This window comes from Oryx dammah, unplaced genomic scaffold, assembly GCF_014754425.2.
Source record: "Oryx dammah isolate SB20612 unplaced genomic scaffold, SCBI_Odam_1.1 HiC_scaffold_26, whole genome shotgun sequence".
In the NCBI taxonomy this organism is placed as follows: Eukaryota; Metazoa; Chordata; class Mammalia; order Artiodactyla; family Bovidae; genus Oryx; species Oryx dammah.
The window spans coordinates 91,845,289-91,868,940 of NW_024070210.1; the positions used below are offsets into that span (position 1 = coordinate 91,845,289).

At 40.8% G+C, this 23,652-nt stretch overlaps 1 protein-coding gene and 1 long non-coding RNA gene across 2 annotated transcripts in view; both read left to right on the forward strand.

The window, feature by feature from the left end:
- The first annotated feature begins 780 nt into the window (after positions 1-780).
- TBCA (tubulin folding cofactor A) overlaps positions 781-23,652 on the forward strand; it is an 83,094-nt gene continuing 60,222 nt past the window's right edge. Inside the window, exon 1 of the mRNA XM_040225915.1 lies at positions 781-989. Within this exon, the coding sequence (XP_040081849.1) occupies positions 937-989 (53 nt within the window). The 5' untranslated portion in view covers positions 781-936. The remainder of the gene's footprint in view (positions 990-23,652) is intronic.
- LOC120852586 lies at positions 3,648-23,047 on the forward strand. The gene is made up of 3 exons (XR_005718591.1): positions 3,648-3,660; positions 9,293-9,295; positions 22,507-23,047. It is a non-coding gene; the product is annotated as an uncharacterized LOC120852586 (long non-coding RNA).

Here is a 23,652-nt window from a genome sequence, read left to right on the forward strand (position 1 = left end):
TGGAGTGGGTAGCCTTTCCCTTCTCCAGGGGATCTTTCCAGCCCAGGGATTGAACCCAGGTCTCCCGAATTGCAGGAGGATTCTTTACCATCTGAGCCACAAGGGAAGCCCCTACTCTGTAAGCGGACATTAGTTTTTCTATTTTGCATACAAGGAAAAAGGCTCAGCAATGAGGTTAAGTGGCCTACGTGTCCAGTGTCATCTAACCGTTAAAGGGTAAAAACCCCGAATGCCTGCGGGTTGATTTGATCACGAAGCCAAAGCTTTTTGTGTCACACAAATTTTCTAAGTGGAATGTTTAAGATACACTTGAGGTGATGACTATTTATTAGGTGCATTTATCCACATAAATGCAGAGGTCTGGACTAGAGGGTAAGGATTCTCTTAACTACGTGAGTGATGGTATTTTATTTCTTTAAACCTGCATTATTCTGCCCTATTTACATAAGATAATGACACTGAAAATATCTTCAATTTTTGGGTCACTCCGTCCGTTAAACAGATAATCTCGCAAAGCAATCCCATGGCCAAAGCAGCCTATCCGGGGAGACACTGAAGTTTCCCCAAAGCCCAGATTGCGGAGACGGGGGAAAGTGTTAATTTGTAGCCACACTAAAAGGAGGCTTCTTCAAGAACTAAAAGAGGAGCGATTTGAGCTAGACGAGGGCAGGTTCCGCGACCAGGGAACTGGGTGGAGGCCGGGCAGGGCGGTAAGCGGTGACCGGCGTCCGCCCCGCGACGCCCCCGGCCCCCGGTCCGCGGGTGTGTGGAGGCAGGGCGGGGCGGTAGGCGGTGAGCGGAGCCGGGGCCGCGGCGGGCTGTGCGCACGCGCGCCGGGCCGCGCGGGCTACGCCGACAGGCCCGCCTCCTGCGCGCCGTCTGCCTCCACGGTTACCCCGGTTCTCAGCCCCTCCTTTCCGCGGCGCTCGAGGGACCATGGCCGATCCTCGCGTGAGGCAGATCAAGATCAAGACCGGCGTGGTGAAGCGGTAAGGAGCCGGAAGCGGCGCCGCGGCTGCTGCCTCCTCTCCCGCACCTCGCGGCGGCCCGAGGGGCCCGGCGGGGCGCAGGCCCGAGGCGGGCCCGTACTCCAGGCCTCACCTGGGGCGCCGCGGCCGGTGGGCCCGGGGCGGGGACGGAGGGGGCGCGCGGGTGCCCGAGTCCGCCGGCCTGGCCCCTCCGCTCCCCGCCCCCGTTCCCTCGAGAGCCCGGCGGGGGAGCGGCGAGGGTCCCTGGGTCGCACCCCTCCCGCGCCCGCGGCCGAGGAGACGGAGGGGCGGCGGCCCGGCCCACTGCGGTCGTGCTCCGGGTCTCCCCGGAGAACCTGGCCGGAGGGGGCGCTTCCAGGCCTCTCCCTGCACTCAGGCGGAGGCGCGAGCCCGTTCAGAAGTTTAGGAGGGCGTCCCGAGGCCGCCTTCATCCGAAATGGGAGCTGGCGGGCGCCCTGTCATCCAACATGGCAGGCGGGACAGTCCCACACTGGGCCGCGAGGTTCCAGCGCTCTCGACCCACTTGCGAGGCCTCGCTCTCCCCGGCCAGCGTCCCCGCGGCTCGCCCCAGAGCCTGTAGGGTGCCAGGGAACCATCCTGGGTAGGCCAGGCTGGTAATTCGCCGTTACTCCAACCGTGGTTAGACACTGGAGTGCTTGTGAGAACTTTATTGTTCAGACCCCAAAAGATCAAACTTCCAAGAGAAAAGATGAACAGCCGTCTGAAGAAGCAGGTTAATTTGGCAGCAAATCTGTCTAATCCTAGCTCTCTGGCTTCTTCCTTTTTGCACACCTTTGCTCCCTGTGTTGATATTTTTCACCAGAGGAATGACAAGGCAAAGGGGAGAATGGATCCACTTGGGAAGCTGTTGCCTCTGAGGCTTATCAGTAGAGCCTTACACTGTGCTCTCCTAGAAACTGTCATTGTTAAGGCAGTAAGGAGACAGGATGAGTAGTAGTGAAGTGGACAGCTTTTCTGAAGTGAGACTGCTTGGGTTCCAATCTTGATTCTGCCATGTTATGTACTGTTGAAGACATTACATCTGCCTCAGTTTCCCCCTTTGTAAAATGGAGTACCAGCCTCATGCAGCTGTCGCAGCACCTGCTGTTCTGTTTAACAGGATGTAGAAACTACTAGTACATGCTAACTAATACTATGATTTTTATTCCTGTTTTACACATGAGAAACTGAGCTTTGAAGTTGAAATAGAAAAAGTAAACTTGTTCGGGGTCATTGCTGGTTAGTGGCCGAGCAGGGAAAGAACTAAGGTTTCTAACCTACAGTCTTTTGTTTTAAATTGCAGTGCTCCACCCCAAGGGTATTTTTTTAATGTGTGAGACTTGAGATGTGTAATTGAAAACATAATTTGCACTGTTACTCACCCCAGAGTTCTGTTGTTCACTTTTGTTATGCTTACTTTGGTTATGTCATTTTTATAAATCTATTTGGCAAAATGATTTGCCAAATATATCCAAAAGGCTATGAAGAAGAGTGCTTTAGATGGAAAGTCATGAGAAATGACTTCTTTTTTATTGAGGTATAGTTGGTTTACAGTATTAATTTCAGGTATATAACAGAGATTCAGAATTTTATTATTTATTCTCCATTTAAAGTTGTTATATTGACTGCATCCCCTGTGCTGATCCATTCCCTTACCCAACGGGTAGCCACTAGTTTGCTCTGTGAGTCAGTTCCTGATTTCCCATATTCATTAGTGTGTTTTATTTTTTAGGTTCCACATTTTATGAAAACATAACAGTATTTGTCTTTCTCTGTCTGACTTACTTCACTGACCATAATGCCCTCCAGGTCCATGTATATTGTTGCAAACGGCAGAATTCCATTCTTTTTAATGGCTGAGTAGTAGTCTCTGGTGTCTGTGTGTGACATTTTCTGTATCCATTCATCAGTTGATGGATACTCAGGTTGCTTCCATAGCTTTGCTTTTGTAAATAATGCTGCTGTGAACAGTGGGGTGCATGTATCTTTTCAGATTTGGTGTTTTCATTTTTTTCAGATAAATACCCAGGAGTGGAATTGCTGGAGCATATGGTGGTTCTATCTTTAGTTTTTTGAGGAACCTTGATGCTGTTTACCATAGTGGCTGCACCAATTTCCATGCCTACCAACAGTGTACAAGGATTCCCTTTTCTCCCCATCCTCGCCAACGTGTGTTATTTTTGGGGGGCACACTGATTTGGGACATCCCAGGTGGTGCAATGGTAAAGAATCTGCTTGCCAATGCAGGAGACGCAAGAGATGTGAGTTAGAACCCTCGGTAGGAAAAATTCCCTGGAGTAGAAGATGGCAACCCACTCCGGTATTTTTGTCTGGAAAATTCCTTGGACAGAGGAGGCTGGCAGGGCTACAGTCCTGGAGTTGGAAAGAGAGGACGTGACCGGGTACAACAACAACAAACACTTATTTGCATAATTAAGTTTCTAGGCTTTCAAAAATTCCTGAGTACGTATAGGTTACTGCTCGGAAATAAAGTTTTGTTTTCATTTTATTTCAGTAATAGAGCATTGTTGCTGCAGAGTCGCTTCGGTTGTGTCCAACCCTGTGCGACCCCATAGACGGCAGCCCACCCGGCTCCCCCGTCCCTGGGATTCTCCAGGCAAGAACACTGGAGTGGGTTGCCATTTCCTTCTCCAATGCATGAAAGTGAAAAGTGAAACGGAAGTCGCTCAGTCATGTCACACCCTCAGCGACCCCATGGAATGCAGCCCACCAGGCTCCTCCGCCCATGGGATTTTCCAGGCAAGAGTACTGGAGTGGGTCGCCATTGCCTTCTCCTAATAGAGCATTATCAAAGTTTAATTCTGATTCTTTACACTTAGATACATTTATCATTTTAATGAAATCCCTCATAATTTTCTGTAATATCTCAAATTATAAATTAATCAAATGCCTACTGTATATTTTTTCATGGCTGTTCTGTTGGCATTTTGGTTAGAGCTTGTCTGTATGTACTGAAATGAGATATGGTTAAAAACTCCCTAAAATTTGTATTTTAGCTTTTTATTAACCATATTTTGCCTTGGTAGATAACTCTCAAAGTGTAAATATTGTTCGCTATTCTCTCTTCTGTTACTTTTTCCTGAAAATTGTTTTACTTTGACTCCTTTCAACATCTGCCTTAGTATGTTGTTTTTTAGAATTCTATGTTTTACTTCAGCAAAGAGAATAGATGAGGCATATGTGGCAATACGTTAGTAATTGTTGGAGATGAATGGTCATTTATCTTCATTATATTCTTCTCTATATAAGTTGAACATCTTTTATTATAAAAAGATACATTTTTAAAATGCATTATATGCATTTTTTATCCTCTGCAAATTTAGTTTCAGAGACTTCTCAGTTGGTTTCATGATTCAGACATGTTCTTGGTTTTAGAAAGCAGTCATGTAAAATTCAATTTCTGGTCTCAGCACCTTTTTTCTGGTCAAGATGTTCATTTCCCATAACTTCATTTATCTCCACAGGTAACAACTTTTATTTGGAAAAAGAGATTTATAAGTTAATCAAGCCCTGAATTCCTTCAGTTTTCTTTCCAGGAATTGAAAGCCACTTAGAAATATATTCTAGGTATTAGTCCTAGAGTTCAGTTTGGGTAGGCTGTACTGGAAAATCACATGGACATTGGAGCCTGGTAGGCTGCGGTCCATGGGGTCCCTAAGAGTTGGACACAACTGAGCGACTTCACTTTCACTTTTCACTTTCATGCATTGGAGAAGGAAATGGCAACCCACTCCAGTATTCTTGCCTGGAGAATCCCAGGGACGAGGGAGCCTGGTGGGCTGCCGTCTACGGGGTTGCATAGAGTCGAACACGACTGAAGCGACTTTGCAGCAGCAGCAGCAGTACTAGGGAGGGTGAATTCTTAGAGTTTAGTGTCTAATCAGATCTGCTAAAATTCTTCAGGTGATCTAGGAATTCCCTGTAGTGGGCTTTAATTTAGAAAGAAATCTGGGCAGGCAGATGGAATGTTAACTGGAGTATGGAAACAGGCAATAAATAGATGGTGGTATTTGGCAACAGAGAGATCAAACAGTGAGTGGAAAGATGCACTTTTCAGCATGTTGGCAAAACAGTGACTTCAGACTGTTAAGGAGAGAAGCCTCAACAGTGCTCTAGTTGTAGAGAAACTTTGTTAACCTCACATTGTAACAAAGGCAAAGGATCTGATTCCCAGAAATAGATGTCAAAGGAAGAGGTTAGATTCCTAGAAACAAGAGGGTCCAGTTACTAGGAAAGGGTTGTTAGTTAGACAGCATTGATTCTGACTTGGTGCTGAGTTTCTCACTCCTAGGACTCGTCAAATACCTCTTTGCCTGCAACATGATTGTTTTCTCAGGGATAATTCTGGCTGCGAACTATAGAGATATATGTGTACTCAGAGTGAGTAATTGTACTAAGTTACTCCAGGAAGTAGCCAGTGTTCACATGTGATTCATTGTTATTGGGTATTGGTTGGTAGGTTTGGCTCTGGCAGGCTCTTTTTAAAGATTTGAATCCATGCTCCAGATTGCTAGACCTACTTAACTGTGACTGGGTCACAGCTAATCTGGCAGTCCTAGCAAGGATTATCAAATATGACTCCAAATTTCTTCTTTTCCAGTGCAGAACTGGACATCTTTTCTTCCCCTTCCCTTCCCCCTAGTGTCTCACTGGCATCAGTTGTAGGGTTTACTTGGGACTGAAGGGTTTCCAGGATGGTGGAACCTACAGTGCTGAAGTTGGGAGTGTCTCAAGCAAACCAGGATGATTTGTATTAGTACTTACATATCTAGCGAACATAACACTGTTTTTTGTGTGCTGCGATTATTTAGAGACTATTTGATGATAGTACAACTGTGAATTAAATGTTGTACTTTACTTAAATTAAAATTTAAATGCATCCTGTAAACATGAAGGTTTGCCATAGTACCCTTTTTTCTGTATTAAATTATTGGTGATTTAGAAAATAGTTTTCTCTGATGAAGAAGATAGGGCATTTTTTTTCTTTTGGTTTAATTGAGATAGTTTTTTAAAATTAATTTTTGTTAGAATATAGTTGCTTCACCATGTTGTTTAGTTTCTGCTGTACTGCAAAGTGAATCAGCTCCACATGTACCCCCTCTCTTGGATTTCCTTCCCATTTAGGTCACCGCAGAGCACTGAGTAGAGTTCCCTGTGCTGTATGGTGTGTTCTGGTTAGTTCTCTATTTTATGCGTAGTATCAATAGTGCACAAATGTCAATCCCAGTCTCCCGATTCTTCCCACCTCCCCTTTCCCCCTTGGTAGCCATGACTCCTTATTAATATTTTATAACTGAAGCTTATACCTCTTAATCTCCCTCACTAATTTCCCTCCCCCTATATGCCTCCACTTGGGCAACCACCTGTTTATTCTGTGTTTGATTCTGTTTCTCTTAAGTTATATTTGTTCATTTGTTTTGTTTTTTAGATCCCACATATAAGTGAAATCATACAGTATTTGTTTTTTTTCTGACTTATTTCACTTGGCAAAATACTAAGTCTATCCATGTTGTCACAAATGGCAAGATTTCATTCTTCTTTATGGCTAATATTCCATTGTATGTGTGTATTGTATTTATCAATCACATTTTCTTTATCCATTCCTCTGTTCATGGACTTAGTGGAAATGAGTTTGAGCAAACTCTAGGAGATGGTGGAGGAGAGAGGAAGCTGGCATGCTTCAGTCCATGGTGTCACAAAGAGTTGGCCACAGCTTAGTGACTGGACAACAACAGCACCAGCAACAACAAATTCATGGGCACTTTGCAAATGCTGCAAAGAACATAGGAATGTATGCATCTTTTATATTAGTATTTTTTTTTGATAAATACTCAAGAGTATTTATCTGATGAAGGAAATCAAAGAGGACACTAAAGATGGAGAAATATACCATGTTCATGGAGCGGAAGAATCAATATTATGAAAATGAGTATACTACCCAAAGAATCTATGTATTCAGTGCAATCCCTATCAAGCTACCAGTGGTATTTTTCACAGAGCTAGAACAGATAATTTCACAGTTTGTATGGAAATACAAAAAACCTCGAATAGCCAAAGCAATCTTGAGAAAGAAGAATGGAACTGGAGGAATCAACCTGCCTGACTTCAGGCTCTACTACAAAACCACAGTCATCAAGACAGTATGGTACTGGCACAAAGACAGAAATATAGATCAATGGAACAAAACAGAAAGCCCAGAGATAAATCCACACATCTATGGACACCTTATCTTCGACAAAGGAGGCAAGAATATACAATGGAGAAAAGACGATCTCTTCAACAAGTGGTGCTGGGAAAACTGGTCAACCACTTGTAAAAGAATGAAACTAGAACACTTTCTAACACCATTCACAAAAATAAACTCAAAATGGATTAAAGATCTAAACGTAAGACCAGAAACTATAAAACTCCTAGAGGAGAACATAGGCAAAACACTCTCCGACATAAATCACAGCAGGATCCTCTATGATCCACCTTCCAGAATACTGGAAATAAAAGCAAAAATAAACAAATGGGATCTAATTAAAATTAAAAGCTTCTGCACAACAAAGGAAACTATAAGCAAGGTGAAAAGACAGCCTTCGGAATGGGAGAAAATAATAGCAAATGAAGCAACTGACAAACAGCTAATCTCAAAAATGTACAAGCAACTTATGCAGCTCAATTCCAGAAAAATAAATGACCCAATCAAAAAATGGGCCAAAGAACTAAATAGACAAAGAAGACATATGGATGGCTAACAAACACATGAAAAGATGCTCAACATCGCTCATTATCAGAGAAATGCAAATCAAGACCACAATGAGGTACCATTTCACATCGGTCAGAATGGCTGCGATCCAGAAGTCTACAAGCAATAAATGTTGGAGAGGGTGTGGAGAAAAGGGAACCCTCTTACACTGTTGGTGGGAATGCAGACTAGTGCAGCCACTATGGAGAGCAGTGTGGAGATTCCTTAAAAAACTGCAAACAGAACTGCCTTATGACCCAGCAATCCCACTGCTGGGCATACACACCGAGGAAACCAGAATTGAAAGAGACATGTGTACCCCAATGTTCATTGCAGCACTGTTTATAATAGCCAGGACATGGAAGCAACCTGGATGTCCATCAGCAGATGAATGGATGAGAAAGCTGTGGTACATATACACAATGGAGTATTACTCAGCCATTAAAAAGAATACATTTGAATCAGTTCTGATGAGGTGCATGAAACTGGAGCTGATTATACAGAGTGAAGTAAGCCAGAAAGAAAAACACCAATACAGTATACTAACACATATATATGGAATTTAGAAGGATGGTAACGATAACCCTGTATGCGAGACAGCAAAAGAGACACAGATGTATAGAACAGTCTTTTGGACTCTGTGGGAGAGGGAGAGGGTGGGATGATTTAGGAGAATGACATTGAAACATGTATACTATCATGTAAGGAACGAATCGCCAATCTATGTTCGATACAGGATACAGGATGCTTGGGGCTGGTGCACTGGGGTGACCCAGAGAGATGATATGGGGTGGGAGGTGGGAGGGGGGTTCAGAATTAGGAACTCATGTACACCTGTGGTGGATTCATGTCAATGTATGGCAGAACCAATACAGTATTGTAAAGTAAAAAAAATACTCGAGTGGAATCACTAGATCATATGGTGGTTTTATTTTTAATTTTTTGAGGAATCCCACACTGTTTCCCATACTGGTTGCACCAATTTACATTTCCATCAGCAGTACACAAGGGTTCCTTTTCTCCACATCCATTGTTTTCTTTTTGATAATAGCCATTCTGACAGGTGTGAGAGATATCTATTGTGGTTTAACTTGCATTTCCGTGATGATGAGTGGTGTTGGGCATCTTTTCATGTCCCTGTTGGCCATCTGTGTATCTTCTTTGGAAAAATGTCTATGCAGGTCTTCTACCCATTTTTCTTTTTTTAAGTCAGGTTTGTTTTTTTTTTTTAATTTTTATCTTGAGTTATGTGTGTTTTTTTGTATAGTTTGGTTATTAATCCTTTCTTTGTCAGAAACATGTTTTTAGATAGCTTCTATAGTTCAGTAGGTGACTTTTCCCTTTTGTTGGTAGTTTGCTTTGTTGTGCAAAAGATATTTAGTTTGATTAGTCCCATTTGTTTATTCTTGTTTTTATTTCCCTTGCCTGAGGAGACAGATCCAAAAAGATATTGTTAAGACTGATGTGAAAAAGTATAGTGCCTATTTTATGTTCTAGAAGTTTTATGATTTCAGATACTACTTTTAAGTCTTATTTTTGTGTGTGGTATGAGAAAGTAGTCCAATATGATTCTTCTGCATATAGCTGTCCAGTTTTCTCATTACCATTTATTAAAGATACTCTTTTCCCCATTTTTCACTAAAGCAGAAGAAAAAATAGCATTTATGTTTTAAATGCTGATATGTTATTTCAGCTAAATGACATATGTCTACCATAAGTTTCCAAGTATGATTTCTGTTTATAAATAAGGGTGTTTTTTTAAAAAGCTGTGTTTATGGTAAATTCAAGAAATTGTTCTGCAAGACCATAATGTTTTCATTCATTTAACATAAAAGGTTATTTAATAACTTTATGTCCACTTATTTTTCAATAACGCTTGCTTAAAATGCCCATTGGTGAGTGAACTAATTGATTAAAAATGCTTTCTGAGACATATCTTTTTATAACCATTTTAGGTTGATAATGGCTTAAAATCCAATGTGAACAAAGAATGTTAGGGCACTGGAAATAGCTCTGACATTGGCCCATAGTTTTTCTCTGATTAAATGAAAGTGACACCAGTAGATTAGAATGAGACTAGGACAATTCACACTGCAATTGTGTTAGTTTAACTTTAACAATCTTTTAACACTCTTGTTTAAATGTAGCTGACATACCATAATTACAAATCTACAAGCCTTGATTATAGAATTTTACATCATGAATCTGTGGGGAAATTGTATTGATTTTTTTTTTTTTTATAAAGCAAGGACCTTTCCCAAACTGTTGCATCTTCCCAAGTTTGTTTATATCCATACCTGTAATAAACAACTAAGTATGATATATATATAGTTTTATATATATATATATATATACACACACACACACAGGCGCACACACACACACATGCTGTATGGCAGGCATTACAAAAGCACAGGAGGTAAGTGAAATTGCCGCATTGGTTAAATATACATGTAATAGTGACATACGTTATGTGTGTGTATACGCTGTTACACATTTTATATTGACCCCAAAGTGAAAACTGGATGACGCATGTACTTCATGAAAACTGTGAGTGACTCGTATGTTATATGGAGATACAGTTTTCCGCCATTAGTTGTACTTGTCTGTTGGTTCCCCCTTTAGTTGTAATTGTATATACTTACCCCTTTTAAAGTAATCATGGCTAAAAATAGGATGGGCACTATGTGGGAGAGGTTTAGGACATAGCCTTGTAAATTTTTCTTGTAAGCTTTAGTAACTTTTTATATTTTAGTGTTTTCTCCTCTTCTTCCACATCATAGGCCTTTGATGTGAGTTAAAGTAAGTTCAGCCAAAATGGCCAACTTCCTACCTTGAAATTTAGCCAACTCTTTGGAATTTCTGTATTGTATCCAGTTCTCCAAAGTGGTGGTCAAAGTCATTGTCAAAATGGATTGCAGGTGGTCAGCTCTTCCCCACCTTCTGCCAGCTACTTGGCAAACATTGACTTTTAGGAGCTTACACAGCTGGCAACCAGATGTCTCTCTAAGCTGGAAAGGAGGAAAGCTCAGGCCCCTCATGACCATGGTTTTCCCAGCACAACCTGTATTGTTCTGCAAGTTGAATATGGAAATGAAAGATCCTTTGACTCCTGTGTGTGTGTAGATATGTTCTGTGTTTTCATTGCATTTCTTTGTTTGGTAGAAAATGTTTAAAATCTGTGGTAAGCCAGGTTGGAAATTTTTATTAAAAATAGTAATCCAGAAGTATTTAGAATATAAATGCTTAGATGTGTGGTCTTCTTATTCCAACTTTCCATTTCTGATAACACAATTAATAGAACAAAATTCCAACTGTGATACTGTTTAATGTTTCCAAATAGAGCTCGTTTTAAAATCACAATGACTGATCCAAAGATCACTTATTTAGCAGCCTCACTCAGAACCTCTGTCTTTGAAGCACTTGGTATGGTGTTGGCATCTAGTATATGTTCAGTAGAAGTCTTTCCAGTAGAAAAATTCATGTCTTATTCTATAAGGATTTTAAAAAATAATTTTGTAAGCTTTAAAAAAAAAAGTACTTATTTGGCTGCGCTGGGTCTTAGTTGCATCATGAGGGAGTCTTTGGTCTCCACTGTGGCATGTGAACTCTTAGCAGCTGCATGTGGGATCTAGGTCCCTGGCCCCCAGCTTTGGGAGTGCAGAGTCTTAGTCACTGGACCACCAGAGAAGTCCTTTATGAGGATTTTTTGACCTGATAAGCAGTAGGGAGCTACTGAATCAACTATGATGTGACAGCATTATAGTTACTATGTCACTGTTCCAGCTGGAGCTACGGAGATGGAAGCCCAGGCTTCACTTTCTACATTGGTGACCCTGAGCAAGTTACTTAACCTTTAAAAGCCCCAGTTTCTTAGCTAGAAAATGGGTTAATGATAGTATCTTTCTTGTTCTGTTGTTTGGAAAATTTTAAGGTAATCATGTAAAGCACTTAACCCAAATGCCTGACGTTATATTTAATGTATGTTAATATGTGTTCAGTATTTATTAACTGCCGTCATTATCATCATCATCATTCTGTAGATGTATAAACGGTCTAGTCTCTCCAGGAGAGACCCTGGAACTTCAGTTCAGTAGCTCAGTTGTGTCCAACTCTTTTCGACCCCACGGACTGCAGCACACCGGGAGCTTACTCAAACTCATGTCTGTTGAGTTGGTGATGCCATCCAACCATCTCATCCTCTGTCATCCCCTTCTCCTCCTGTCTTCAGTCTTTCCCAGCATTAGGGTCTTTTCCAGTGAGTCCGTTCTTCCTATCAGGTGGCCAAAGTATTGGAGCTTCAGCTTCAGCATCAGTCCTTCCAATGAACATTCAGGACTGATTTCCTTTAGGATGGACTGGTATGATCTCCTTGCTATCCAAGGGACTCTCACAAGTCTTCTCCAACACCACAGTTGAAAAGCATGAATTTCGTCTCTGCTTTTTGATATGCTGTCTAGGTTGGTCATAGCTTTTCTTCCAAAAAGCAAGTGTCTTTTAATTTCATGGCTGCAGTCACCATCTGCAGTGATTTTGGAGCCCCCCAAAATAAAGTCTCTCACTGGTTCCATTGTTTCTGCATCTAATTGCCAAGAAGTGATGGAACTGGATGCCATGATCTTCGTTTTATGAATGTTGAGTTTTAAGCCAGCTTTGTCATTCTCCTCTTTCATTTTCATCAAGAGGCTCTTTAGTTCTTCACTTTCTGCCATAAGGATAGTGTTGTCTGCATATCTGGGTTTATTGATATTTCCCCCGGCAATCTTGATTCCAGCTTGTGCTTCATCCAGTCTGGCATTTCACATAATGTACTCTGCAGATAAGTTAAATAAGCAGGGTGACACTATACAGCCTTGATGTACTCCTTTCCCAGTTTGGAACCAGTCCGTTGTTCCATGCCTGGTTCTGTTTCTTCTTGACCTGTATACAGATTTCTCAGGAGGCAGGTAAGGTGATCTAATATTCCCATCTGTTGAAGAATTTCCCACATTTTTTTGTGGCCCACACAGTCAGAGGCTTGGCCATAGTCAATAAATGGCCAAGTTTTTTTGGAACTCTCTTGCTTTTTCTGTGATCCAGTGGATGTTGGCAATTTGATCTCTGGTTCCTCTGCCTTTTCTAAATCCATCTTGAAAATCTGTAAGTTCTTGGTTCACATACGGTTGAAGCCTGGCTTGGAGAATTTTGAGCGTTACTTTGCTAGCATGTGCTGCTGCTGCTGCTGCTGCTGCTGCTAAGTCGCTTCAGTTGTGTCCGACTCTGTGCGACCCCATAGACAGCAGCCCACCAGGCTCCACTGTTCCTGGGATTCTCCAGGCAAGAACACTGAAGTGAGTTGCCATTTCCTTTTCTAATGCATGAAAGTGAACAGTGAAAGAAAAGTTGCTCAGTCGTGTCTGACTCTTTGCGACCCCATGGACTGCAGCCACCAGGCTCCTCTGTCCATTGGATTTTCCAGGCAAGAGTACTGGAGTACTTTTTGGGTGCCATTGCCTTCTCCATGCTAGCATGTGAGATGAGTGCAATTGTGCGGTAGTGCAAAATGAGTGCATTTTGCCTTTTCCATATGTACAATGTCACGAACCTCCGTCCTTAGAACTTGGAACATAGGATTCCGTCCCTGAAACATGCTTTCTTTTAAACATTGTTTGGCTGTGCCACATGGCATATGGAATCTCAGTTCCCTGATCAGGGATCAAACCTGTGTCCCCTGCATTGGAAGCCCAGAGTCTTAACCACTGGACCACCAAGGAAGTCCCATGCTTTCTTCTAATTTGTGGAAAAAAAAACTTAACTGTTTGTCATTTTCACTGATTGGCTCTAGTGAGAGAAGGGAGGAACATGAAACTTGTGTTTTGAATTAATCTCCAGGAGTTGGTAGTGGCTGTTTTTCTTTAAATTGCTGAGGTGTTGATTCCCTGCTTTGAAGCCCCAGGAAAATATCTCTGTTTATATCAGTGACCCCATATTTTTTAACACCTTAAAAAAATACTGTATCAACTTCATTACCATAATGTGTCAAAGCCAGTTTCCCTCTTATTGCACTTCCATACAGTTTATCTCAGGGAAGAGTAATCAAGTGAGTAGTAAGTTTTTAAGAGTCCTTATTCTGAAGTCTATAAATGATTTCACCACAACTGTCAGAAGATGTCCCTGTAATTCTAATGCTAGATTATAGTTATTTTCAAACCCTCCTTAATATTTTTTAAACTAAGTTCCCTATTTGTTGTTGATATTCTTTTACCTGTGCTAAAGAAATATCTTATGGGGCCTATGTACGCACATATGCTTTAACTTAGGGTTTATTTGTCTCCAAACAAGTAGGTGTCTACTTTTCACTAAATAATCCTCAGCTTCTGAACCGTACTAAAATGATATGCTTTTAATGTGCACCCATTGCCTGTACTCTGTGAAGCTTTTGAAGACCTGTAAGTTTACTGAAGTGTAAGTCATCTTAAGTTACTGGTACAGTGCTTTTCATTTCAAACCTAGGATTTTAAATTCTAAGGTCTCTGCACTATGTAAGATTTACAAAAATTTTCTTAAGGCCAAGTAGTTCTTTTCATCTTTTTAGGGACCAGAGGGATGGTATATAATACATTGCTTATCCTAAAACAGGCGTTTAATACCTATTTGCAAATTGAGCCAAGGAATGGGGAAAACCAGAAAAGAAGTCAGTTACATGAGGGGGAACACCTCACATAATTGAAGTTTGTTTTTATAACTAAAAGTGAGAGACTGAAAGAGAGACAGGTTGCTGAATACTCCAGCTGCACTTTAGAAGAGCAGTAGAATGGCTGCGGGTAGTCACGATCTTCACTTAAGACTTTTGTCAGGATAATGTTTTTGTTAGAGAAGTGAACGATAAAATATGTTTATATCCAGGATTTCTTTAAAAGTTAACAACGTTGAAGGATTTTTTTTAATGTAGTTTAAATTGGAGGATAATTGCTTTGCAGTGGTGTGTGGGCTGCTGTGCAACATGAATCAGCCCTAAGTGTGCTTACATCCCCTTCCTCTTGAGCCTCCCTTCCACCCTCACCCAGGACTTTTTTCAACTAGAAAGAAAGTCCGTTGTTGAAACGTTTTTAATTATTAGTAAGTTTAATCTAAAAAAGGTTTTGTAGTTTACCTAGAGCTAACCAGAGCACCATCTCCTTTTGATTCTAATTTACTAAAATTGTGTCTGTGTGTATGTGTGGAGTAACTGCCTATTGTTAAGTTACTTACATAAATAGACTCATCTATACCAGGATTTTTTTTTCTGAAACCTAAGAAAAATAGTAAGGATATAGGTAAATTGAAATTTCATTATGAGCAGTAGGTGATGTTTCAGGGAAACTTAATATAGCAAAGTTTTGGGCCCAGTCCTTAAGGAATTTTTGTTCTATTAAACTTTACAGTGTACGTATATCTAAACATTTATTCTTAGAATTGCAGGTATCTCATATCTCTTTACATAAATCCCAAATCTTCAGCTTTCTCCTGAGCTTTAAACTCATTTTAAATTATTGAATTTATGCCCTTATTTTAGTATCCTGTGGTTTCAAACTTTCTCTGACACCAAACTAATTATTTTCTCAAATGTGATCCTCTTCATCTATTTTATGAAGGAAAAAAATTATTTCATGTATGAGAAAAATCTAGAGAAAGCATAATAAACCTGAAATGAAACAATATAGGTACACTTGCAGTGCCCTTTCTGAATTTGTTCCTTTTCTTCTTTGCCTTTAAGTAATTATTATTCTGAATTTGATCTTTATCTTCCACACATTTGTTTTTTTGGTTGTGGTGCGCGTCATGTGGAATCGTTCCCATCTTGGTGCACGTCATGGTTTCCCAGGATTGAAACCATGCCCTGTGCAGGGGCAGCTCCGAGTTTTAACCACCAGACCACCAGGGAAGTCCTTCCACACATATTTTTAAACTTTTAGTTTATATGTAGATATCCATGAACCATATTAAAGTATTGTTCTGCACACTTAACTGCCTTATGTAACATAAAATATATCTGGAAAGATACATAGGAGACTGGTCGTTTTGGTTGTCCCTGGGAGAGAAGCTGTATAACTGAGGACAGGGGTGGGAGGAAATTCTTATAATTTTGAATCATGTATTACCTATCAAAATATAGATTCATTTAAAAATTATGAGTAGTGTCATATTGTGGGAATCTTTTTATAACCTAGTTTTTGTGCATATTACTGTTCTTGAGATTTATTCATGTTGAAACTGTCAGCTCTAATTCATTCTCTTGTGTGAATTTGCTAGTTTGTTTTTTTTCCAGTCTTGTGTTGGTAAATATTTAGTTTTAACTTTTTCCAGTTTTACAAATGCTGCTACAATGTACTTTGTTAAATATGGCTTTTAGTGCACATATATAATGGTTAGTGCAGGGCAGAATTTTATAAGGAGTGGGCCCTGAATGGATTACAGGTATATGAGAGTGTAGCTGTCCTTAATCTTCATGATGGCCAAGTATGGCCAAGAAGAGCCATGGACTGTATGGGGGAAGACCCTTTCAGACAAAATGAACAGTTAGTACAAAGGCTTGGGAAATAAAGACTGGCCTGTTGGGGAAGAACATCCAAGTGATAAAGGGGAGGAAGGGCAGGAGACACTTTCAGGAGTAGAAGGGAGAGGGTATAGACCCTATAGGGCCTACCTATCATGTGAGGATTTGGGCTCAGGTCTCAGGAGATGTCACCACCTCTGCAGAAGTTTCCTGGCTGTCCCCTTCCTCTGTGTTCTTAAAGAACTATGTGTAATAGCCCCCTCTTATCTGTGGGGGCTGTGTTCTTTGACTGGAGTTGGATGGGGGGGTGTGGAAGAAAGAGAAGGGGGAAAGGACCAATGACTGTGCCTTACCTTGATCCCAACCATTTGTTCTCACAGACTCTCTGCCTTCTAGCCCCTCAGTAGAAGAGTCACCACTTCTATTGTAGGGCTTGCAGTAATTTAGGAGGCATTCCTGGAATCCATTCCGAGTGTTTTTCCCTTCTAGAAGCATAGCTATATATGGTATACATAATATCCTGTAGAAAATGTTGCATACGTGAACTTAATAGTGTTAAATAGCCTTTTGTGGGACAGTTTACGAAGCTTAACACCCAAGTATGTATAGCTTTTCCCATGCTTACGGAGATCCTAGAAACTTGACTATAAATAACACCTTTGCAGTGTAATTGAGTCCCTAATTGGAGAATGCTTGAATTATATTGTGTTAACTTGGTTTCATGTTTAAATTTTTTCTGCCTCTTGCTTTCATGGAACATTATCAGCCATTAATGTATCTCTTCGTGATCCTGCTTCTAGTACTTTGTACTTAGGTCTGTTTATATTTCTCTCTGTCTTTTTGCTACTGCTAACATGTTTAGGGGAACTTAGACTGTTTCATTTATTTCTGAGTAGTGAAGTGAAAATAAAAATTGTCAGAAGTCTTGCCTTTTATCGGGCTTCCCTTGTGGCTCAGACGGTAAAGCGTCTGCCTACAGTGTGGGAGACCCGGGTTCGATCCCTGGGTTGGGAAGTTCCCCTGGAGAAGGAAATGGCAACCCACTCCAGTATTCTTGCCTGGAAAATCCCAGGGACAGAGGAGCCCTGTAGGCTACAGTCCATGGGGTCGCAAAGAGTCGGACATGACTGAGCCACTTCACTTGCCTTTTATTATTGCTTTACTTGAACTAGACTCTCTCTGCTGCTGCTAAGTCGCATCAGTCGTGTCCGACTCTGTGTGACCCCATAGACGGCAGCCCACCAGGCTCCCCTGTCCCTGGGATTCTCTCTAGCTATCATAATATTGTACATTCATCTCGTCTAGGATATAAGCTCCATGAAGGCAGGGATATATTCCCCAGAGGCCTGACACAAAAAAAGACTTGGTAAATATAAAATGAATGAATTTACTCAGTGACATTTTAAGTTCCTTGAAAACAGAAACAGTATCTCATTCTTCATCTCTCTTTAATATATTTAAACAGTCTTTTGAACTATTTTCAGTATAGACATGGCACAAAATTCCAAAGGTACTTAAAGATAGATGCACCGTGAAATATAAGTCTGTCACCCCTATCCATTAGGCACCCAGTTTTTCCCTCTTGGAGCCAATATTACTATTCGTTTGTGTGTGTGTGTATCCTTCTAGGGATATTCAGTACCTGCATAAATATTTACATTTATGTCTTTAAAAACAAATGATAGTTGTTGGGCTCCGCTCTGCAGGCCTGCAAAGCCTATACTTGTCCAGTTTCAAGGCCAAAGAAAGAGACTGGAGTCAGCAATAGAGATATCAGTGGTTTATTGGATAGAGGGAACCTTACATGTCTGAAGCAAGATCCTGGAGTGATACCTCACCACGTGTGGCAGATGGCAGGCAGGATGTGGTGGCAGTTTCCGTGAGGAGTGAGCGGGGTTTGGCAGTTATAGGGGGAACTGACATCAGGCTGGCTCATCAGCTACCAGGGAAACTGGCAGATGCGTGCTCCTCACTGCCCCTTTGATAAGAACAGACGCTAGTTGGGGCCTTAGGCAACTAGATAGGAAGATCACTCCTGTGGGCAGCATATAGATGAAGCAGGCGCTGGCTGAGCATAGCATGGTATGTATAGAGGGCAAGAGAGCAGCCATCTTGAGTTGCCTGACCATACAGTAGTCCTCTCTGTAGACCCTGTTTTTTAGCGTGTTCTGTATGGACATACCACATTTTTTAAAAACCCAGTTTTCTATTTTTCCCTGGTATCCCAGATGGTAAAGAATCTGCCTGCAATGCTGGAGACCCAGGTTCGATGCTTGGGTCGGGAAGATCCCCTGGAGAAGAGAATGGCAGCCCAATCCAGTATTCTTGCCTGGGAAATCCCATGGACAGAGAAACCTGGTGGGCTACAGTCCATGGGGTCGCAGAAATGGACACAACTGAGCCAAACTAACACTTTATTTTGCTTTTCTATTGATCAGCTTCTATATTGTTTCCAGTATTTTTTTTGTGAAAAATACCTCAGTGAGTTTTCTTGTATGTGTGTAGTTTTATAAACGTGCAGATATATCTGCAGAATAAATCTGTACAAGTGGAACTGTTGGTGTACGGAAGGAGAAACTTTTTTCTGTATGCTCCTAAACACTGTAGCTGGGACCCTGTATAAATTAGACAAAAGACAGATTAACAAGGGAAAAAAATTATTAACGTAAAAACACAGAGAAATATTCAATAATGAGTAACTCAAAAGGATGGTTAGAACTTAGCCTTATATAGCATCTTAACAAAAGAACAATAAATTTGTGGAGAAAAGATAACACAGGGAAAGGAGCTTTGAGTTTCTAGCAGGTTATGAGAAGGTAGATATTGGGGAGATAACTACTGAATGGTAAGGGCTAATCAGTAGAGTTTGTTGTGTGGATTCCTCTGGTTCTTCTCTGGGCTGGTAAGGGTCTAGAGTGGTTAATCTGGTGGTTAACTTCTGTCTTGTGGTAGAGAAGAGGGGAGACACCATCACAAATTTATGTTCCGCTTTTAGGTAAGTGGGAGAGGGCAGATGACCCTTCTTGTATCTTCTTTTTCTCAGTTGCCTTCAGCTCAGTTATCCTTATGTTAAAGGGACCTATTTTGGGGTGGCATCTTCTGCTGGCATTCACTGGCTCAGGTGGCTCGTGTGTTTTAAATTTTGAGAGATACTGGCAAGTTGCCCTCCAAAGAGTTCTATCTATTTGTAATTCCGCTGATGATTTAATACAGTGGTTTGTTAATATGCAGTTTAATATTCTTTTGGTATGGAAAGAATTCAACTGTTGGGGAGGAAAAATTTTCCTCTACCCTTCAAAGATTCTTTCAGCTGGTCTAATAATTAAATTGACATGAGACAAATTAACAAGAGAAAATCCAATTTAACTTGGTATGTACAGGAACCCCACATACCTGAGCATTTCAAAGACAGAAGGGAAAAATGAGGTAAGCATGTCAGTCTGAGCTAAGGAATGGAAAGGGGCCAGGGCCTTCAAAGGAGAAGAGGATAGTTCATAGAACAGTAATAAGAACAGATGTTTGGTAATTAGTTGTTTGCCCTGCCATATAGATGGGTCACTCAGATAAAATATATTCTTGCTAATAATTCAGATTCTGGGAAAGACCCCCAATTTAAATTCTCCTTGGTAGTTAAGGGAGGGGCAGAAGTTTCTCTTGATCCACAGGGTCTTCATTGCCTTTTAGCGCAAAACAATCCACATGTCAAAGTGGCACATTTTAGGGAGGCTCATTCTGAACCCCTTCAGTCCCACCTTTGAAACTTCTCTGAAAAGTCTCACAGTCCAGAAGTTGAGTTGGTAGCTTACTTCACCTCACTCAGTCTCTTAGTCCTGACAATAAGTCGGTTCAGTTAAACAATTGTGTCTCATTTCAGGGCCTGGAGAAGGGCACGGCAACCCACTCCAATATTCTTGCCTGGAAAATCCCATGGACAGAGGAGCCTTGCAGGTTACAGTCCATGGAGTCTCAGAGTTGGACACGCTGAGTGACTAACACTTTGACTTTTCGAAGTCAGTCTTAGGTCCTTAAATCTGTTTGGTCACTATTTGAGCCAGTCTAGGGACGTTCTTAAACATGACATCCCAGCCAAAACCTTGGCAATATGACCAATGTTTCCAATTATATCCTGTTATAAGTAGATCAGATTCCTTTTGAATTTATGCAGATAAGTATACTGCTATGAAAATAAGAATATTCAGAGTTTCCAAATTCTGGAAGGATCAGATAGGGAGAAAGAAATAAATGATTCAGTTTTCTTACAAAGGTATAATTTACCAAATTGCTGTAAGTCATAGTGAGCTTAAGAGGAAAGGTTTTTTTATATCTGGAAAACAGAATGTTAGAGAACCAGCATGAGAAGTCATAAAGATTATGACCATCCTTATTAGTTCATTTAATCTCCTGTAATTAATTGTTGTTGATCTTCATCTAGGTTAGCAGCTTTATAAATCAGTTTTTCATTAAAGTTTTAGAAAAACTTACCCAGTTTCATGTTATATAGAATCCTAAAGTTATAAAAAACCTTCATTCTAGAGTATTTGTCAGGGTTTTTTCTATGAATCTCCTTGAAGGTGAAGCATTTTGTAAAGCATCAGAGTAAAGCAATAATTGTAAATGACAAATGATTTAAATGTCTATTATTACAGATTCAATGAGTTCCTTATAATGGAATTGACAAGGAAGTTTGGTTATTTCTGTAACATTCAACATATTAGGATAATAACTGGAATTAAAGCTGTTAATGTTATACCAGGACACATCTAATTTGTAAGAATTTCTTATTTCAAGAGCACTTAGGTTAATAACATAGATCTACACAAGTACTCTTGCCTGGAAAATCCCATGGATGGAGGAGCCTGGTAGGCTGCAGTGCATGGGGTCTCGAAGAGTCAGACATGACTGAGCGACTTCACTTTCACTTTTCACTTTCATGCATTGGAGAAGGCAATGGCAACCCACTCCAGTGTTCTTGCCTGGAGAATCCCAGGGACGGGGGAGCCTGGTGGGCTTCTGTCTATGTGGTTGCATAGAGTCGGACATGACTAAAGCGACTTAGCAGCAGCAGCAGCACACAAATGTAATCTAAGAAGGTTTTAGCATTACTTATTTGACATTGTTTGCCATGTAATTTGACATACCAAATAAGCCTAATTAATATAGCATATCTCTTTTTGTAAGAAGAAAGAGCAAATCCTTTGAAATGTTTTGGGGCCCTCTGAAAAATCCCAAAGTTTAGCAAGAGGTCAAAAGGACTTCAGTCTTTGGTTTTGGGAACTTTGTCAAAAGTATTAAAAGGTTTGGACATTTGACTAAATAGGATCACAGATTGTTATGAAACAATACTTAATTATGTATTTGACCAAAGTGATAATACAAGATTTCAAAGGCAAATATATTTTAAATCCCAGCACCCACAAGTTCGTTCTCTAAGTCTGTGAGTGTCTTTCTGTTTTGCAAACAAGTTCGTCTGTATCATTTCTTTTTCGATTCCACATGTAAGGAACGTCATACAGTGTTTCTCCTTCCCGGACTCGCTTCACTCAGTGTGACAGTCTCTCGGTCCATTCGTGCTGCTGTAAATGGCATGATTTTGTTTTTTAGTGGCTGAGTAATATTCTGTTATCTATATGAACCGCATCTTCTTTATCCATTCCTCGATCTGATGGACATTCAGGTCGCTTCCGTGTCTTGGTTACTGTAAACAGTGCTGCAGTGCACATTGGTGTGCATGCATCCTTTACGATCATGTTTCTCCTTGTAATAGCCATTGTAATTCTAGGGTGTAACTCCTCTGAGTGCTGGCACCAGTTTAGTAGGACCCTAGCTACAAATGGAATTCACCCCACCTTTCTGTCCAGCCATATTTCAGAGTCCTTAGCCTAATGTCTAGCAAACCAAGTATCAGAACACAAAACAAGCTTAGTAAGATGTTGGCCTTTAAAAAATATATGTCTGCATCTTCCAGAACTGTAGTTTTTACACTTGCTTATAAAATAGCAGGTGTTGCGTTTAATTCTTTGGGTTCTCAGAAGGAGGAACTTATATAGAGTATAATTTCTTTTGTTAAAGAAGTCCCTGAGGCTAGCTGTGATACTACATTGTATTTAGTTAACTTTGTCTTTCAGTAAGACAGTTGTTTAGGATAAGAGCTCTCTCTAAAAGAAAATTTTTTTCTTTCTATATAGTCAATTTAATCTCAATAGTGACTCAAACCAATATGGTCAGTAACCACTGGTTATGGCTTAAACCAGGAAAAAAAAAATTGTAGCATTTACAAGATTCAGGAAGTTCATTTTCAAAGATAGTCTCAAAAATTCAGGTCCTTCATTGAAAGCTACAAAGGTTGAGATGGCAAATGCCCTTTATGGATTGGGACAAACCCCTTTGAGAACTGGCACAGCGAGTACAAAGAGATTTTCTGAAAGCTTGTCTATTCAGCTGGCCACCAGCTGTACCCCGGTAAGCGCAGCCTCTGGATGGCAGAGACCAGAGAGACTATTTTCGTTCACTAGTGATAAGGCCAAGCTCTTAGGATGCAGAGCAAGGAAACAGTGACCATTTCTGGGAGGCAGAGGATCAACATAATCCGTGAGCACTCATACCAAATAACCTAGAGTCGCAAGGCAGAAGGAGCTAGGTCCAGAAATAGTTTTTCCTGCTAATCTAAATTTAGAAAGGGAAAGAGCAAGACTTCTACCACCATTCTGCTTCCACCTGACTGCAGATGGAGACTTGGGTGTCTGTCATGGTGAGAAGTGCACCTTTCGCTGGCTCTTGTCAGAGGTCCCGGAATCTTCCTACTCTAGCATGGCAGTGAGCGGCACCCAACCCATGAGGTCTCCTGACTGGCTTGTCAAAAGTGTTGGAAAGAACAGTTTTTCCTCTGCTCTTCAAAGGTGTTTTTGACTGGTCTAGTAATCAAATTGACATAACACAATGTCAATTTAAATAATGTAATGTAAAAGGAAACCCACATACATAGGTTTAAAGACAGAAGGGTTAAATGATGTAGTCACACTGTCTGCAGAGTATTAGTTCTTGGGCTTACTGCAGACACCAAAGACCTTGAACGTTCAAGTCTCAGTTGGCCTTCTGTATCTGCACATTTCTCGTTGGTGGATTCTGCCAACCAAGAATTGTAGACATAGTACACAATCCAAAGTTGTTTGAATCTGTGGATGTGGAGCTGGTGAGTACAGGTATATCTATTGAAGAAAATCCATGTATAAGTGACTTGTGATTCAAAGCTCAGTTGTTCAAGGGTCAACTGTATATATGCGGTCCTAAGCTAGGAGTGGAAAAGGGCATCAAAGAGGGGAAAGACATTTCACAGGACAATAAGAAGAGCAGACGTTTGATTAGAAATTTGCCCTGCCATATAGATGGGTCACTCAGTA